Source organism: Biomphalaria glabrata, chromosome 1, assembly GCF_947242115.1.
Source record: "Biomphalaria glabrata chromosome 1, xgBioGlab47.1, whole genome shotgun sequence".
NCBI lineage: Eukaryota > Metazoa > Mollusca > Gastropoda > Planorbidae > Biomphalaria > Biomphalaria glabrata.
In genome coordinates this window covers 8,176,492-8,196,569 of record NC_074711.1, presented here as the reverse complement: position 1 = coordinate 8,196,569, position 20,078 = coordinate 8,176,492, and the positions used below count along the sequence as shown (strand labels likewise).

Genomic DNA, 20,078 nt, shown 5'->3' with positions numbered 1-20,078 from the left:
TCTACAGCCTCTTTTGGCCTTTCGTATTTTAAATTAAATATGCGAACTTTTTTTTTTTGACTAGGTCTCCACTCTACACTTTTACACCTTCACCTCTCCCATAGTCTGTTAGAGCGTTGGTGAATATTGTGATGTTCAGCAGGTCATCAATAGGGGATTGCCGTTGTGATCCTGTTTCGAATTTCCTAATTTGAGATGCGGTCTATGAATATAGCATCATTCTCTCTAATTCTGCAGTTAGCGTCTCAGATTCGAAAGCATATAAGAATGTCGCCATGACCAGTAAGCGCATCAGGGATCAGGCAGACTTTAATCCGAGCTATTCCTTTCTTATTGTGGATTGTCCTGAGCTCCGCAAAAGCTGCTGTGGACGGTGAAATTCTAGCAAGTAGCTCAGGTTTAGTTTCTTCATCTGAAACAATAGCTCACGGGTATTTAAAACTTCAAACACTGGCCAGTTTTTCGCATTATTCCACTCTGCAATTGTCACTCAATTTTGGTGCAGTTCCAAACGGTAGGCTACATCTGGTTAAATTATTTCCTAGTAAGTACATTTGACTTCATTCTCAACATTCCACTCTCCCATGCCACTTTCTCAAACTAACATGCGCAAATATATTTTATTTTCTGCCACGTTGGCCACTGATTGTAATCAATGACTTTTTAATAAAAAATAAATAAATAAAAGTTAATTAAAAAGGACAATGAAAAAAAAACAGAGTTTTGATAAAAAAAAAGCACACACATTTTAATTATATTAGGTATTTAGTTATGACAAGTTATTTGGGGTTTACAATCTATAACAACTTCAATGTGCGTTAAAAATTTGCTGATGACATAAAGGCCTACAATGAGCAGGGCACCAGACTCAAAGGAGCAAGTAGGATATGTATTAGAGGAAAACCACGGCCTATCTTAATCAAAAGCTCTATCTCTAAACACAGCAGCAATATCAACAAAGCCAATGTACTGGAAATATTAAAAACTAAAGCCCGTGTCGATAAGCTATGTTTTTTTTTAAAGCATCCTAACTTAACAAACAGATGTTTTCTTCTTGAAATAGTCTATACACTCAAGATAACTAAAAATTAAAAATATACAATATTATGTAGACCTATATCTCTATCTATCTTAAAAATATACAACATTATGTAGACCTACATCTCTATCTATCTATCTATCTATCTATCTATCTATCTATCTATCTATCTATCTATCTATCTATCTATCTATCTATCTATCTATCTATCTATCTATCTATCTATCTATCTATCTATCTATCTATCTCTCTCTCTCTCTCTCTCTATATATATATATATATATATATATATATATATATATAATATAATGAAAGAGTAGAAATGATGTCAGTTATAGGTAATTCCAATTTGATTCCAATTACATAGCAACGAATTAATATTTATTCAATAGAATACACATGAAATGAGAATAGAAGTTGAATTGTATTCTTACACAATCACTCATGGCTTTGACGTACAGCTTATCACTGGGCTTCAAATCAACTAGACCGATGTCGCAAAACGTTGAATTTTTCTTGTTGGCATGGGTAGTGACCACCACACTTTCACTGCCATTCGCCGCTTTGCGACAAACACAAAACTGCAAGTCCTGAAGTTGGTTTATGTCTATAAAGAGACTGCACATGTAGAGACCAGAAAACGGCGCTGTGAATATTCCGGTCGTGAGGTTATAATTGTTTCCTTTGTTGAAGAGCACGGAGTTGAAACATTTCAGTATCTCTCCTTGTTTAATGTTTCTCTCTATCAATTCGTCCACTGAAACATCGACGGCAACTGGAGACCCTGCACATTGTCAAAGAAAATCATAGTACACTGTTAAGATGAATATTACAAGATTTACAACAATCTAACTATACTCAGCAGTCTACTATGTAAGTGCCAATATTTTGAGACAATGCGCACAGGCTGGGGCTCAGGCAATTCGTTATAGGAAGCGTCGACAAAGACGTACGACGTCCCAACCTGTGGGCAGTGGAGACCAATAGATTGTTGCCACGTCACAGGTCTGACGTCACGCGCGTGGCGTGGTAAAGAGCTATTAGTCTAAACTGCCCACAGGTTGCGACGTCGAAGGTCAGTGTAGGGGCCTACTCTAACGATAGTGCCTATTGCCTTTGAGTTGCTTCCTATGCATATTATACAATACATTCTGATGTAATGATCCAATTAATAGTAATAGTTGTAATTAAATAAGAATTATAAGAGAAGCATCCATTCAACAAAGGCCGACCCTGTCTATCATAATAATAGATCTACTTTTGTCCATTGTAGCCTATTGTTACTTTGCTAGATATTGTTTGATCTATTTTATAATACTAATAGATCTCACTAAAGGCACAATTCTTTTTCCCTAGGACTAATTCGTACAAGGTGCTTATTCTTCCTTAGTTCTATTAGAACAGCGGTTCTCAACCTTTTATGCTCGGCGACCCATTTTTACAATCCCCCACTCTGCCGCGACACCCCCCCCGCCCACACACACACATACAGCAATAGAAGAATAGGCAATAACAATACATATTTTCGATGGTCTTAGCCGACCCCTGGCAAATCGTCAATCGACCCCAATCGATCCACAGGTTGAGAGCCCCTGTATTAGAACTTGCTTCAGCCAAACAATGACTTAGCAGAGCACAACTAGATTAACACGTCTAGGACGTAATTATCTATTTTAAAGGAACGACTGTAATGTATAAGTTCTACTTACTATTGCGTTCAAGTAATGCAAGTCTTCCTTCAAATACGCCTACATCGCAGTCATTTTTTTTCTCACTTGTAGGTGTTTCAGGAGGAAAGAGGTCATCAAATTCAACATCATCTAAATCTTCTAAGATATTTCCCCGCTTAGCTGTATCCTTAGCTTTGGAGGAAGCTCCGCTTTGTGTATAAGATATCTTCGAACTCTGCGCTGCTCTTACAGCGATCAAATCTGATCTGACTTCGTCTAGTTTTTGGCGGTAACTTTTCTCTGTTTCATCTTGTTGTCTGCGCATCGCTTCGAATTGTTTCGTCTGCTCCTTCAGTTGCTGATCCATGATTTGCATTTTCTCAGACTGCGCGTTGGTTAAATTGTTGAGTGTGTCGTAGTATCGTAATAATGTTGCACAATTCTCTTCATTACTTTTGCTAATCGATTTAATGGACGATATTGATTTCTCAATTTCATCGTTATGGACAATCGAACTTTGTAACATACTGTCGTCTGCAATTACAAAAAAAAAAAATTTAATCTAAAATACTTTTTTTAAAAAAAAAGCTTATAATAAGTGTATCAATTACTTTGGATCAGTCATGTAATTTGTAATACGCCTCAGACGACAATCTATAAAGGGGAATAATTCAGCTTGTACCACCACTTCAGTCTAGTTTATTAACTAATAGTTTTTTGTTTTTTTTAAATCGATTCTTGTGTTGTCAGGTACCGGTAAAAGAAATAATTGTGCAAAATGTCATATTGATCCGAGATTGGGTGTCGGAGAAATAACGTGTACAAACTTTTAGCCAGACAGACACATAGACAGACAGAGTTAGTGCATTCAGAAAAAAAAGGTGTTGAAAAATTTTATGTTTTATTGTAGATTTGAATACATGTCGAAAAAAAATTCTCCCCCCTCCTCCCCCAACATAGCTACGCCACTGTCCTACTTATGTTCATATATTATAGATCAAGTGGCCTCAATCAAACAAAAAAAAAAAATTGGCCGGTTTGGGGATTGAATTTTCAACTTTGCTATCCAGCTTAACTACTATGTGCGAAATTCTAACTTGAAATAATTCCATTTTTCGCTTGAGACTTCTGGGTTTTGACCACATTCCTTCCACCTTTTGACTGTAAAGAAAGTGCGAGCTAACTGTTGGAAGCGAAATAGAAAAAGACACCAAAAATTTCGTTGAGCGGACAGAAGAGAGAACAAGATCTAACCATATAAATGTCGGAAATGGGGCATTCGAAAGAGAGGCGGCCTTAACCGTGACCTGTCGAATGTGCAGCCTTAGCAGTGCTCGTGGACCTGGGCCATGAATAGTTGTATAATGAACTGACAGTGATAAAAGATTCTCTCTATCGTGGAGCCCACCTAAAGCGCAAGGCCTGGGGCGGTTGCACCACTCTCCACCCCTATGGCCGCCTCTTTTCGAAACATGAGAAGATGAGTGTATCAATAACTTAAACATAATAATTTTTCATTACATTTACATAAGAATTAACTAATCACTCCATTTATGATGAAAAAAAAAAGACTTTTAGGTAACTAATGAAACAAAAAAATAAACAATAGCCGACAGATTAAAACAGTTCATTAACTATTGACCTACGTCCTACCGGAAGAAATAGATTGTTCAGGTCTACTGACTAACCACTTTTGTTCAGTGCTTGAACTTGTCTGAAACAGTTCTTGATTTTCACCTAGAAGTAATGTATGAAAAAAATATGTATTTTTGAACTGAAGCAGAGAGTTTAGCACTAACACATAAACATGAGCGACAGACTTTATCCTTAGTAGGCCTAATAGTAGTATGGCCTCCGTCAGCAGCGAAGCGATAGTGGATCTTATCTTATCTTATCTTATATAATACAGACGTTACTTCAAAAAAGAAGTGAGATGAGATAAGCAGTGTTCCCCTTTCAGACTTTGCGATCTATAGGGCAGATGATGTTAAGTTCATCTGGTTCTGTGGCCCACGGTTAACAAGGGTGTCGTGTAGGCAGGACAACGACCCACCCCACCTAACTATTGTCAGGTACCCATTAGAGCTGGATGGACGCGAAGACTTCTAAAGATACCAATATTAAAAATCCCAGTCTTCACCAGGATTAAAAACCCGGGACGCCCGGTTCGGATGAATGCCCTGGCATTAGATATAGATACAATGATGTCGCCCACACGGGCCGTTCCCCTCTACCCACACAGCTGATGTTTTCAAAGGAACAACAAGTGCTTTAATACAGTTTGGGATCAAAGGTGTCGCAGGCTCAGCCGGGGTGTAGAACTATGTGCTGCAAGCTGACTTAGGGTCCCCATCTCCAGATTATTTCCTGAGGGTTGACTCCCTAAGCCTTTACTGTATATGGGTATAGTTGCATAGCAGCAGAGTTTTCCTTCTCCGACGAATAGATTGTTTAGAAAATAGCATTTAAAAAATCAATACATACTTAAAATGAATTATAAATCTATGTGTGTAATGAGTGAAATCATATAGGCCATTATAGACCAAAGTTATTTATATTCAATGCAATGGAAGTGCACGACTGTAGTTTCAGACACATGTTAAAGGTTTATCAGGGCCTGACAGTTATGAGTGCTATATGATAGCTTAAAACGAAATCAAACGCCCGATTAGTTCTACCATTTCATATAAAAGATCGTTAGTATAGTAGTAGTGGATTACAGTATCAATTTACTAACTAATTGGCCAAACAGGGGAAACTCAGGTTCGACCTATATATTTTCTCAAAATATTATAATTAAAATTTGACTTTGACCTGCGAATTCTTATAATGGACACAGAGTACATCGGTGGATATTACCGCATGTATTCATTAAAGAGTTTAAAAAGTAAATAGATGCTCAGGAACTTTTGCGCACCGCATTAGGTGCTAATCAAGCTTCTAAGTCTGGATCTGTATCGCCAAATTAGAATCTTCTAGTATCTCTAATTGCGTAATCAGGATTTTTATTTTTTGAAGGGACGGGATTCTTTCTCAATCCAAGTTATAAAGAGCAAATTAATCGCTCTTACAAAAGATCTTCAGCTTCATAAAGAAAGAATAGTCTTTATAAAAAACACTTTGTTCCATGTTTCAGCTTTAAAGAGAAGAACAGCCTCAGAGGTGCTCCTAGAAACATTTCAAAGACAAGTTCAGACGACAGATAACTTTTACTGGAATAGAGGAGAAAACCTGGCTGCTACATGGCTTCCGAAAGAGACAGCTGAAGAACTCTTATAAAAAAAAAAAGCAACGAAAGTTTTACAACCAAAGAAAGCGTGAACGAGAAGAAGAAAAGAATTTAGAAAGCCTTCAGGACAGAAGACACAAAAGTAAAGTCGCAATTATACATAAAACACTGAACCATAATCTTCAAATACAAAAACAAAATTTAATAAAATACTCTGAAAGACACTAAGATAAAGGCACATTCCTCGTCCCATATGCTAGGACAAATTTGTACAAATACTCCTTCTTCCCTAGTGCTAGTAGAGCATGGAATGGGTTGCCTGAGTTAGCCAGGAAAACCAGTGACTTGGCAGAATTTAAGTCATTGGTTAATATGCATGACTGAATGCATGACGCCTAGGACGTAATCATCTTCTTTTTTGAAGTAACGTCTATATTATATAATATAAGATAAGAAACAATTCGATCGCTCTTCCCTATTCGATCTACTTCAAGGCAAGCGTTATTGATATTACTAGAAAGATATAAACATAGACTAAAATTATTATTTTAAAACCATTACGTGCAATGTCCAGGCACTTCTGTATACAGTTGGATGTTTCATTGGCCAACAACATGTTGACTTCCAGAAAAGTTTGGGTGTCATCTTTTTTCTCAATCCAAGACTCGCCTGTTTTTAAAACCTAGAATGTTAAGAAATACAAGCAGCAATTTTATCTATTTTTTTTCTCTTTTCATCTTTTATAAAGTGTTTTTGATTGGTTATCATCAGTTACAATTAATTCCGCTACCAGTGCCGGAGTTTAGAAAATGAGGGACTTTATGGGGGCCCTTACACATTGACCTAACCTTTTCAAGCTGAAATATAAATGCACTTCATAATATTAATAAGTATGAAAACATCTATTATGTGTGAAGACAGAAATGGAGCACTTGTAAATTTTATCTCATTAACCTTATTTTCTTATTTGCCCCCTATTGTTAAAAAAAATTATATATTTTTAAATGCTCCATTAGGATACAGCACTGGGAGGCCTCACAGTCTTGCGCTGTCTAAATCCGGCCCTGATGCTTGCATAATATGAAGTAAGCTTGATAAAGCCTGTGCGTATTTGATAGGTTTAGTCAGTGCTTCAGTTGCTGAAAATCAGCCTTAACGAGATAGGCCTACACATTGTTGACTACTGTGTGCCAATTACGCTACAGACTTATACAGTGAATTTAACTCTTTCTCTCCTAATCGACGATACCATCGTTGATTTTTACCTTATTAAATTAAATTAATGTTTTCTTTTTTAAACTTGACTTTGAGTTATATAAAAAGAGCATGCATTCCCCTTTAATTCTATACCAAATACAACATTTTCTGATAACAAACAACAAAGCTATTGAAGCCCAATCATAACAGGGTAGTGAGATAGTAATGAGCCAAATGAAGAATTCCTTCAAAATGTGGAAAAATAATTACGGAGAGAAAGAGTTAAGGAGTAGAGGATTTCTAAGTGAAATCACCAACTGATTCCCTGTATTCCACCAACAATAGTCTCACCGTGTTTCACTAGGAACTCTATATCAGTTTTCCCACTTTGGACAATTTCAAGTGTTTCAGTATCCATTACAATTTAAGATACAAAAGAAGCGCCTTCCTTGTTTCATACTTTCAAGTAGGCAAAATGATTTTAACCGACTGTCGATAACAAATTAGGCCAAGGGCATATTGAAGCATAAAAACGAAACATGTAGATTAAGATAATATTAATACAGACTTTAGAATTATACCAGCAAGGTTCAACTAGAATTAAACTATCTTTAGTTAGTCCTTCTCGTCATATAGTTTTATAATTAATAAATATTTTTTTGTTTGGTGTTATTGAACAGCTTACAGCTTAAATGGCACATACAAATTCAGATCGGTCATAAAATTCAATATTTCAATGTATTTCAAAGCAGGGTCGGCCTTAGGCCGATTGCTCCAAATTGGGCCCGGCACCTTGCAGGGATCCCGCAATTACATTTAAGTAATGACTGTTGTTAAAGACTTTTAAACGATTAACATTTAGTGCATCCGGTATCGTGCGAGTGACATTTAATTAACCCACTGGCGCCTGTTGTGTTTGAGTTGCTTCCCATGCATGCTGTATAATACATGTTGATATAATAATCAAATTAATAGTAATAGTTGTTACTGTAAAAAAAAAATAGAAGAAGGGCCTCCCCCCGCAATTTGTAAGTCCGGCCCTGTCTACAAGTTAACCTGCCTATCTTTTGTTCACCATAGAGATACGCAGTTATTCAGACAGATACATAGGTCTTAATAATCTTTGAGGCACGTGTCTTCGGTGTGACATAAATAGCAGTGCAGTCTATTCTAAAACAATTAGATTGGCATAAAAATAAAAGCCCATTTCTTATTAGTTATACTAGGAGATATTCATGTAAATGTTCTTTCATTCCTAGTGTCGAGAGTTCCTGAATCCGCCAGGACAACTATAATAATGACTTTAAAGAGCCTGTAATCAAGATGTGGAGTAACTCATGGACACAAAGTTTTCTATGAGGGAACATCTATACAGTGGCGTAGCTAGGGTTTAGGGGCCCGGGGAGCTTGACCTCTTTAGGCGCCCCTGCATTTTGACATTCGACATCATGACATGAGATAATATGGCGTAACATTTAATGTAAAAACAAATTTCAGACACTCATTGGGGGGGGGGGGTCCTCAAGCGGGGACCAGAGGGGATTTTCACATTTGGTCCCCCCCCCCAATAGCTACGCCACTGCATCTATAATTTATAAAATTAGGATATCATAATTTAAATTATTACTAGTTGTTTAATGCATTTATTTGTAGGTAAAAAAAAACAACAACCTCAAATTTCATGGTATTAGTCGTTACCAAGGTTTCTTCAAATGAAGCCTTCTCGCCCCCCCCCCCCCCCAATAAAAAGTTTTATTACTAGGCTACCACCTATTTGTTTTTATAGACATTTGTTAAACTTAAATAAAAGAATTATAATTACATTGTTGATGTAGACTAGAAGACTGTCCAGCTGGATTCGCAAGTCTTCCAACAGTTCAAGCTGCGATGTTATGATTTTCAGCTGCCGTACCGGTCTCATCTTTCAAGAGATGCACACATTTATGTCATTGAATAACATGAAAAAGAATATTTTTAAAATGCCGTAGCAACGCTTTTACTAAATAAGGGCAATAATTCAGTAGTTCATCAATAGATAGATCCACTTACATTTGGATGTTGTTTTAATTCCACATAGTTTATAATCTTCTAATGTCTCTAACAAAGGATAATATTTCTAGTTCTGTTGCCAGGACAATAATACACAAGTGTGTGATTTAGCTTCATTCACTTTCAGTTTCATTATTAAAAATCGAAGATTGTCTTATCCCACATGGTCGGCTCAGGTGTGTGACTGATTATATTTTAACAAGCAACTGTTGCCAATCTAGTCATTTTACGCTTTATTAGAGATCGCATTCAGATGAAAGCACACCTTGCGATCTTGACACTAGCGGCGCATTAGTAAAAAAAACAACAAAAAATCGAAGAATGTGTTACTTTGAATAAAAAGTTAAAATAGAAACACAATAGCAATTTATAACAATCACAACTTATTAAATAATTTTCAGATTGAAATTGTCTTATCTTCTTATCTTATATAATACAGACGTTACTTCAAAAAAGAAGATGATTACGTCCTACGCGTCATGCTTCTTAACAGCAGATAAGAACTTTACATGCATACACAAAGCGAAAATATGTCTTGTGAGAGGTTTGGGACCAGACTTCGAAGCAAAAACTAAAGATGATATCTCCTAATGGAAAGAGAAGTGAAACATGCCTATTAAAATAAGGCTTTGAATCAAGCCGCCCTCTTCACGTCCGTATGATACCATGAAACAAAGTTTCGCTATTAAAATGCTTTCTTAAAATTTTACAAAGGGAAGTGTGTCCGAATTTTTTTTTCCCATTCGTCTGAACCACTACACCACTGTTTACATAACTTTTTATACAACAGGGGGACATTCCCACACTTCGCAGAATTTAGCTGAACACTTTGCTTATTCTTTTAGGTTGGATTATTTTCTATTTGTTAAAAAAAAAAGAATTACACCATACTTTAAATTTAGCAATATTATTTATTTTCAAGTATAAAAAATAATCAAATAAAGACATACAAATTTAGTTAGAACTGTGGTGGCGACGCGGGTAAAGGTAATCGTGAGTCTGTAATTACCGTCTTGACACAGATAAAAGAGGTCAGCGCTAGGAGAGCGGTCAGTCATGACGAGTGGCGACGCTTCATGTAGGCTACCTAGAGTGATTTCAACACTACTTATGCAATTCACGCGTGATATGGTCATGTGATTGTCCATAGGAGACGGACAATGTTCTAGGAGGCCTTCGAATACTCTTTATAAAGAGTGAAAGTGTCATAGTCAATACGATTCAGGCTTTACGACGATACACGGTTCAAGATCCAGCCCACATATTATTTGCCTATTCGCTCATCCCCTTCGATCGCCCCTTCCGTCATCCGCAAGGATCCGCTTGTGATTGTAGTGAATAGTTAAATTATAGATCTAATTTCAAGTAGATTCTAAAAGAACTCGCATAAGATCCCGAAAGTGACCTTTAATAATGTAATGAATATGTCTTCGATCAGGGCCGGTCCTAACGATTGCGGGGCCCTATGCGAAACTAATTGCGCGGGGCCTAGTCTGGGTGGGAATAAGGATAATAAGTGAAAATTAAGATATTGAATTAGAAAATAAATTCGGCTTTGCATTTTATTCATTCTTTTCTAAGTACAAAATTGCGATTAAGATTATTATACCATACCGACCTTGCAACATATGGCATATTTATATGCCTGTGACAATAAAAGTAAATAATTAGGTATTGGAGCTTCCGGTTATGGGGAACATTTGTCCGATTATTACATTTTATTACATGAAAGCTGACAATGTATTTTTTATCGCGCGTAGGATTGACGTTTTCCATAATGAATGACACACGCAAATGATAATTTTGTCTATTTTTCAGGAGATTTTTATGAGTTTTCAGGAAATTTTAATAAGTGCAGGTTATTTCCAGGAATTTTTCGTATATATTTTGCAATTAATAATTACACATAAAATTAGCGCGGGGCCTATGAAAGCGCGGGGCCCACTGCGACCGCATAGGTTACAGTGGCCTAAGACAGGCCCTGTCTTCGATTCCGAAGATTAAGTGTGAGTGCTGTAGGCCTATTTCACATGACTTCGAAAACCCAGTTGTGACAAAATTATGATTCGGAAGATTTCTAAAAAGGTGAAGAGAATTATCGATGTCCAAAACACAGACATATATATTTCTATGGTACGGAAGCTAAAAACTAGAGGTATACATAGATTCTAGATTCTTTAACGAAACAATTAGATCTATAGATCTATACATTAAATAGAGTCTAGCTCTAGGTAGCGAATTACTAGACTGACTAACCAAGGCTAACGTTCCTTGGCATCTCAATTTTTTTATTTCTAGTCTAGTAATAGATCTAGATAAAATCTAACATTTTTATAGTAAGTTAAATCTTTTACTTGTTGAAATTGTGTAACATTTGACGTGATTTGCCTCATCTTGAGTCGATTGAACAGTTCATATGTCTCATAAAATACTCATATGATATAAAAAAAGTCATATTTCAATGATTTGCTTGATTATCAGTGTCAGTGATTTGAAATAAATAAAATAATATTATTAATGATTATATATTATATTATTATTACCACCGACCACTGCTATTTATAAATATTACTTAGAATCCTGTAACGATTTGTCACATTCAATTACATATAATGATATATATCGAAATATTAATATTCTATAATACTCTATTAAATGCTTTTTAACTGGAAACCCAATGTCCCACCCCCACTTATTGTTACACTTTTCGGCCCTTTTTTCTTACATTGACAACTCCTAACTTTTTGTTAGTATGCCTCTTCTCATCTGGCTTTACTGCCCTGAGGTCCTCCATGTAGGTGTTGTATCAGGTTTTATGAGGACATCCCAGTTGAGTTTGTGTTTTCCTTATTTCAGCGTCCATGTTTTTCCTAGCCTTGAATGCTTTTCTTTCTGTTGGAGAACCTAACATCGGTTTGCCATGTGCCTTTAATGTTTTACATGTTTCGAATGTCCCTTCAAACTTGAAAATTATCTACTTCCTACTTAAAACCTCCTGCAGGATGATGGGATGGAAGCGGGCAGGGTATGAACCTGAAACCATTGAGACAACAGAACGACAGTCCAGCCTGCATACTGGATGGCTTGGCAGTCAGCCTGTCCCCGTAATACTTATATGATGCTTGGTCATAGCCTCATTAATTTATGCATCAGGATTTCTTTGTTTATGACTTTATTTCTTAACCACTTCTGCTTAGCTACATTTAGTCTTCTCTTGATTTTACATCACATCAATATAATTTAATGGCTTTGTGAAGTGACTTTTTTCCTATAAACATTATGTTTGTATTTAATAAACTTTTTACTCAGCTTTTTAATCCTTTAGATAGGAATATGATGAAATGCAGCTGCTCTGTTCCTTAGTCTGTTGTACAGATACAGCATGACACAGGATTAAAGTCTCTTTCTGAAACTTTCATTAACATTATCCATGATGTTGTGTTCTCCTTACCACTTTAGTTTGCCTCACTTTCTTTTCCTGGGTAATGTTTCCTGCAGGAAGGTCTTTACAAACCCAGAGGATCTAGAGATATTCCCATACTATACAGGGTTTTGACAATAGAGCCCAATTGCGATTGTAATCCTATTTCAGTTTTGTTTTTGATGCAGCCTTTGTATATGATACCTAAAATCTTTGTATAAGAAAACGCTAAATGTTCAAAACACTGTTTTGAGTATCACTTCAGATGTCTAAAATTTCTAAACAGATCAGGGCTTAAAACCTATATATCAATTCCCTTATGCTTCTTACATAACTCTTTGTGGTAGTTTTACTGTAAAAACTAAAATTGCTTATTCTTGTGTGCTCCTATGGGAGCATAGGGCTGCAAATACACCTCTCCACTGAATTCAGTTCTGAGCAGCTTTCTTCATCAATGACTGAACTTTTTCAGTTTTGTTTAGGCCTGTCCACTGTCCACTCTTTTCTTGCAGATTCCAATCAAGTGTCTGCCTTGCAACATTTGTTAGTTTGTTTTTGTGTTTTTGTTGCCGTTGGTTGACAGTAGAAGTCATTTCTTTATGCTTTCCTTAAAGCTTTTATTCAAAACCAGGTTTTGAAGAAACATTTTGTTAAATGATTTCTTTGTGTCTTATACTTAAGACCTGAATGTTGATTTACTTTTTTAACAGATGAGACCCACTAGACAGCTGAAGATTATTACTTCACATGTTGAAGTATTAACCGACTTACAAAAACAAGTCGATGAACTTTTAAATTACATTAAAAGTGTAAGTACAAGTTTTCAATACTTGTTTCAGAGATGAGTAATAACTCACATCTAATATATTGTCAACTATTATGAATCTATATTTAAAAAAATAGCATATATTTTAAATATATATAAATATTAGTATCTTGCTATTTATTTGTATTTTAAATATTTCCTTTTTTTTTTTTTTTTTAAATAAATTTGTGTGTTTGTAAATTTAACAAATCTAAATGACTATTTTAACAAATTATAGGTAACACAAAAAGCAGTGCTGTGGATTGATGAAAAAGAAAATATCCTTTCATTTATGGAAATTAACCAATTCTTAGCTGATGAAACTAATGCATGCATTCAAAAATGCCTTAAAATCACAAGTAAATTTATGATTTATGTATTTGTTTGTAGCATACCTTAAACTGGAACTAATATTTAGCATTGTGATCTTCATGTAAATCAAATCTTCTTCTTTTAGTAAAACTAATTTTACTTACACTATATAATTACCGTTTTTAAAAGGTGAAAATCAAGATCTCCTTCACACAACAGGAAAAGATGACAAATCAAACAGTTCTCTCAATCACATCTCTGTTGGCTCATCCTTAGGTGATTTATGATGAAAAACTTTGTTTATAAATTTATTTGTAAATACTTAACTTATGTTCCAATATGATAATGTTGCAAGTGTATTCTTAAATCTAAAAAAAAATAATTTCAAACTTTGTTGTTTTATGCCCTTTTTTCAATCAAAATGCAATCCTATTTCTGGATTTATTCTCAAATTAAAACATCAGTGTACTTAGCCTAATAACTCCTACTGCAGAACAATGCTTTGGGATGCTAGATCATCATGTTTTATTTTGAACGAGAACGAAAGCCTGGTTACTATTTTTGAGGAAAAACCTGATGTGTATCACTTTTTTATTCTTTTTGAAAGAATTTTTTGAACCAAACAGGCCCATAGCCCCAGTGTTTAAGCCCCCACCCAGGAAAATGAGAATTTTTGAAGCTTTAATATATTCTAAAGTATTAAAAATATATATATATTTTTTACTAGGTATAATGTTCTATTTTTTTATGTTGTTTATTTATTTATTAGTATTACATCTTAAATTTTATTATTTTTAAAGAATTTTTTTTGCTTAGGGTATGAAAAGAATTTTTCAAACCGGAAATAGGAGCTATTGGGCTAATCAGAACATTAAGTATTTTTAAGTGTGTTTGTACTTTGAATTTATCTACAGATGGATTGGGTTATCAAACACTTGTAGCCAAATTGGATGAATTCGACAGAAACATTTCTTTCCTTAAAGAATCCTCTCAAAAGAATGAGGAAAATTGCACAAATCTGAGCACACTATATGAGTCACTAAACACTGTATCAAAGAAACACTCTAGAAAACTGAAGAACATGAAGCACAAACTTGAGGATCAAGAAAAACAAAGTGCTACATTCATAAAAAAGCAGGAAGCAGACGTAAACAACAACACATTAAAATTCAATGAAATTTGGGGTGAACTTACCAATGCCAGTGAATTTTTACATAGAAAGACAGAGTCTTTCTCAGCTAAGATAAGTGAAATGGAGTTAAAGCTAATCAACATGACAAATACAGTAGACCCATTGAATCAAAATTTTGAGGACGTCTCAGCAACGATAACAAGGTCTATCATGTTAATAGAGCCTATGATCCAAGAAAATGCACAAAACAATATCCGTTTCCAGCAACAGATATCAACGATCGATAGTAAGGTCAGTTTTTTTCTAATTATATTCATATTTAAATATCTAGTATAAGCTATTTATAGATCTTCATTGATTTGTTTTTGTGGTGTAAAGGAGAGATCTTGTTAATCTTTTGTCATTAAAAATTAACATTTACATACTTCGTTCAAATCTGATAATCACCATAACTCTTTTTATCTTTTATGATTCAGTCCATTTTCTTTGATGTTTGACCACAACCCCCCCTACCCACTTGTCTTGTCATTTCAAGAGATTTGTTTCAGGCAAGTCACAGTCTGCTAGAAAGATATGTCGTTGTAAAAGTGAGTTGTATGTTGTTACAATTGTTCAAGTATCACTATTTCATGTGTGTTTTGACATACGTCTACATGGAAAGAAAGCTCTGTATATAAAGTTGAAGGCTGTGTATATACTGTTTATGAAAGTTGCATAGATTCTTTGTAAAGAAATTTATTCAAGTTTTAATCAAATTCAGCATTAAGAACTTAATCCGCCTGCAGACATTTCATTGAACTAGCTGTTTGAACTACAGCTCAATGACCATTTATCAGCACTGAAACAGCTAGCTAAACCAATGACATAACAGACTTTAAATCTCAAATTAACATGTTCCAGTAAATAAACATTTGTAGGGCATGTTTGAGTTTTCTTTTAAAAAAAACAACAGTAATTTATAAAATAAGAAATGTCGCTTAAAATAATCTTTCTTAAATTCTCTTAAAACCAGGAATAAATTTTAATTCTCCTCAAAATTAAAAGCTGTGTAGGATAATATAAAATAACAAACACTATATACCATGTTTGTGAAATGGGTAACTTTATTCTTCTATTAGTCTTTGTTATAAATGACCCCCTGCCACCCTCTTCTGTCAAATAACCTTTGCAACTTCCATCCGCTCATTCGACTTTTCAATAACATAGAATCAGTGAGTTTGTCAGTACATTACAACATTACTGGCTCGACAAAAGAAGCACATATACTATCACAACACCAGTGTCTTCAAAGCAGTGCTCCACTACTGAATAACAGTGCTCTAGCCACTAAATGTATTATTGTCAGTGCTCTTTACACTAAATCTATTGATAGAAGAGTTACACTATTAAATGTTATGAAAAAAACAATACATTATCACTAAAATTACTCATATCACCATTACATATATATATACTGTTTCATGTCCAGTACTCATACCTATTCTCTATTGCTAAATGGACTGATAGTAGTGCTCCACTAGTTGTGAAAAGGAATCTGAAGTCTCTGTTAAGTAATATGTGTCATTTCTAAATAGTTCTTTTTATAATTGTGCATTTTCTATTATAAATTAAATTAATGTTTTCAATTCAATTTTTTTCAATGATATATTATTACAGATACAAGACATGTCCAGCCAATTAGAAACTTTGTCAGTGTCAGCAGATAAATCTACGGCAGGTAAGATATTTTTCTCATTACTAAAAAAAAAAGACAGTGCAGATACAATTTTTTCAATTGACTATAATTTTGCCAGGAAGGTCTTGGTTTCAGAGAACATGAGAGTTCGGGTTTAGATCTTTCATCTTATTTCCTTCTGGTGGGACTATCATGTTATACTGTAACATACACACTTAAAACATTAGTAAAAAAATATGTCCCGGTTATGCCCATTCTATATTTTCAATTGAGTTGTTTTAAATTAACATTTTTATTTTAAAAAAATGGAAAAAAAAAAGAAATAATCGATTTTGAATCTTTTGATCGGTTTAAAAATTATAGATTGAAAACAAATGTGTGCCAACAAATTTTTGGAACCGAAAACCTTAGATAAAATACACATTCCAAATGGTTTTCTAGATTTTTTTTCCCATGATCAAGAGTGTGGAATCTCTTTAGTATATAGACAAACCAGTCAATAAAGGATGCACAAACACATTTCAAGAAATACGATTTCTAAAAATTTTACTTAAAAAAGAATTAAATAAAATATTGTCTTTTCTCTCTTCTTCCTCTCACTCTATTTTTCTCTCTCAGATGAGCTGATATAAAATACTCTTGCCTCCAGTTGTGTTCGAAACAGTTATTGTCAGTTTTGGTTTATTTGTGACCCAAACAAATGTATTGTGATTAAAGGCTTAGCTGCGTATCCTGTAGTTCCATGTTTGTCTCTTGAAAAAATGTGAGGTCAGGATTGGGAACTTCAATAATAATGGCAAATCATTTATTAATTAACACATGTACCGGAAGCTCAAAATTGGAACCAGTGAAATCTGCCCATGTGGAGTATCACCAGAGAATGCCGACCACGTCCTCCAAAACTGCTCTCTTTACCAAGAGGCCCGTATAAGACATTGGCCCCAAATCACCCCAATAGAAAGAAAACTATATGGAGAGCTCCCTGATTTGGAAACCACAGCGCAGTTCATCTCATGTATTGGTCTAGTCATATGAACACTCCAACATAACAATGAGAACGATGAAGAAGAAGAAGAAATTTATTAATTCAGCAGAAGCCAAATTTAGCTTCTTTAAACTGCTTGTTGGTTGATAAAGTTGTCTTCTCAAACATAGCATTGAAGTAGCTGAAAAAATACTTAACGACTAATTTCAGTATTGTGTTTTTAATTTTTACTCTTGAAAATAAAGCCTATATAAAATGTATTTATTTCACCTTCATCTATCCCTTAGTCTGTTTGACCATTGGGGTACCACTCTAAGATTTGTTCACCATCTGTCTCCATTAATCTCTGTCTTTTGTCTTGGATAGAAACTCTTTCAATGGCAGGCCCATGCATTTTTTATGTTGTCTTCCCATCACTTTCTCTATCTGCTTCTTTTTCTCTGGTACTGTTCTCTGAAGGAAGGTCTTTGCGAGCCCTGAAGATTTTCGATTAGAGCTATAGAGTTTTAGTTTGCGCTATTTTTGACACTATTGTTACTATTTAGCAGGTCATCATGGGGTCCAATCGCTGTAGTAATCCTGTCTCTAATCTCTTTGTTTGTGATGTGGTCTTTGTATGTGATACCTAGGATTTTCCATAGCATCTCAATTCCATTGCTAAAATCCTCCTCTCTAGTTCTGCAGTCAGCATCCAAGACTCACAAGCATATAATATTTTTTTATTAAAAAAAAACTAAAAATGTAAAAAAAAAACAGCTAACACATAATTAATTTAAATTATGTTCATATTTCCTCTCAGTGACTTCTATAGCTTTTAATGCTCGTGTAAAAGATGAAAGTATTGATCTCAGTCTTAACAAAGACCACATATTGACTTGCTTTGATGGGGTCATGTACAACATTGGGCACTGTTACAACCCAGAGACGGGCATCTTCACATCACCTTGCGATGGTTTCTACTTGTGCAGCATCATGGTGGATGTGAATGTGGATGAGAACTTACAGTTCGGCATCAAGAGAAAAGCCAAGTCCAGTGGTAAGGAGTTTCTACTGGCCACCACCCACACAAAAACTAAAGATTCTATGGTCTGTGATGTTGGCATTGTAGATATGTTCAAAGATGACCAGCTGTTTGTTAAGCCTCACAGAAATCACAACAAAGTTAGACTCAGTACTTATTCACACTTTATGTGTATTTTAATAAACAAATATTAGTTTGGAATTTTATTTAATTGTTAAATTAATTGAAGATTTTAGGAACAATCTCCACATTTTGTCCTTTACAAAATAGACAGGTGTGATCAGAGTTTATTTATGACAGAATTTTGTTCATTAAATTGATATTTTCCTTTACAAGTTGTATAGTTTATACAGTTTTGTTTTTATTGCATTGTAGATTTTTTCATAAGTTGATTTATATTTAATTTCTTAAAATCAATACTTTGCTCAAATTATACACAAACCATATTTTTATTTCATTTAATGTGATGCCAAATGTTTGTGTTTGTATGTGTGTGTGTGTAAAGAGCAGTTTTTATGTAGCACAATAATTGTTGCATTTTTTAGATGTTTTGTTATAAAAATGAATTTTTATTTTCAAAAACAAAATTATTTTATTGCAATAAATTCATATTTTTATTTAATTTCATTAGCATTGATTTGCAAAACATTTGATTATGACTGAATTGTTACATAAATAACTAGCTTTAGATTCCTAAATGGATTTTGAGTTCCATGGTGGATTCAAACCATTATGAGCTGTATCACCATTTCATAACAATGCCCTCACAACTGATTTCCTATTAAAAAATAAAATAAAATCTCATGCATATTAGATTAGTCTACATGTAATCCTTTGAAACATTGTTAGTACTTAAATGAATGTAATCTGTCAATCTCCAAAGATTCAATCCTAAAATATATTTATATTATCTTCTATACCAATAAATGAACCGTTAATCCCCTTATTTTTAGCATTTGTTACACACAAAACTGAATGTGCCTTATACTTTTTAGTTTACTTTAGTTTGCAGTTCTTGTGAGAAATTCTGGCTGCTGGAACCACTGGTTTCATCCCATCATCTGACACTACTACGAACTTTTTGACTTTGAACTGTCTTTCATTATACCCTGACTGTTGTCTGGTGTTATCTTTGCCTATTGAAAATGTATTAGCTGACAATATCCTATTCATTGATCCTCTTTTATATTTGGAAAATGATTTGAGCGCTGGGACAACTCCCGAAAATTAGAAATTGAAGTACAATTGAGTCCTGATATGATTGGAGCAGAGACCCATTTCAGATTAACAAATATTTCAGATTACGCTAAATTATTGCTAAAATAAACATAATTTTGAAACACAATGTGTAATTACATAAACAGTACATTGTAACATTTTTTATTTTTTTACTCAAAAAAGTTTTGAAACAATCATCTTTTTGGCTTACATTTTTTTACAGTTTTATAAGCAGCTATAAAACTATAAATATTTTAGAAAATTTGTTGTTAACCTTGTTTTTATACAATTTGTACAAGTTTCTTCTAATGAAAGTTAATATATC

General features: G+C 34.3%; 2 protein-coding genes across 2 annotated transcripts; one reads left to right on the top strand and one right to left on the bottom strand.

Moving 5' to 3' along the window:
- Nucleotides 1–729: 729 nt before the first annotated feature.
- Nucleotides 730–9,382, bottom strand: LOC106056095 (uncharacterized). The gene is made up of 7 exons (XM_013212684.2): nucleotides 9,185–9,382; nucleotides 8,958–9,056; nucleotides 6,500–6,620; nucleotides 4,363–4,446; nucleotides 2,749–3,243; nucleotides 1,158–1,823; nucleotides 730–1,114 (listed from the first exon to the last, which is right to left on the bottom strand). The coding sequence occupies exons 2-6, from the start codon at nucleotides 9,054–9,056 to the stop codon at nucleotides 1,414–1,416; spliced, it is 1,209 nt and encodes a 402-aa protein (XP_013068138.2). The 5' UTR covers nucleotides 9,185–9,382; the 3' UTR covers nucleotides 730–1,114; nucleotides 1,158–1,413.
- A 2,028-nt stretch (nucleotides 9,383–11,410) lies between these two features.
- Nucleotides 11,411–18,810, top strand: LOC106056094 (uncharacterized). The gene is made up of 7 exons (XM_013212683.2): nucleotides 11,411–11,520; nucleotides 13,316–13,414; nucleotides 13,649–13,769; nucleotides 13,912–13,998; nucleotides 14,637–15,145; nucleotides 16,511–16,571; nucleotides 18,314–18,810. Exons 2-7 carry the CDS (start codon nucleotides 13,316–13,318, stop codon nucleotides 18,727–18,729), a joined length of 1,293 nt encoding a protein of 430 aa, XP_013068137.2. The 5' UTR covers nucleotides 11,411–11,520; the 3' UTR covers nucleotides 18,730–18,810.
- The last annotated feature ends 1,268 nt before the right edge of the window (nucleotides 18,811–20,078 follow it).

What these genes read in the sequence shown, in the direction of transcription:
- LOC106056095 (XM_013212684.2), bottom strand. Translation starts at nt 9,056, where the DNA reads ATGAGACCGGTACGGCAGCTGAAAATCATAACATCGCAGCTTGAACTG. An exon ending in TTCTAGTCTACATCAACAAT is followed by an intron (nt 6,621 to 8,957) that starts GTAATTATAATT and finishes TTAACATTCTAG; the next exon opens with GTTTTAAAAACAGGCGAGTC. An exon ending in TGCATTACTTGAACGCAATA is followed by an intron (nt 1,824 to 2,748) that starts GTAAGTAGAACT and finishes GACAATGTGCAG; the next exon opens with GGTCTCCAGTTGCCGTCGAT.
- LOC106056094 (XM_013212683.2), top strand. Translation starts at nt 13,316, where the DNA reads ATGAGACCCACTAGACAGCTGAAGATTATTACTTCACATGTTGAAGTA. An exon ending in AAAATGCCTTAAAATCACAA is followed by an intron (nt 13,770 to 13,911) that starts GTAAATTTATGA and finishes CGTTTTTAAAAG; the next exon opens with GTGAAAATCAAGATCTCCTT. An exon ending in AGCAGATAAATCTACGGCAG is followed by an intron (nt 16,572 to 18,313) that starts GTAAGATATTTT and finishes ATTTCCTCTCAG; the next exon opens with TGACTTCTATAGCTTTTAAT.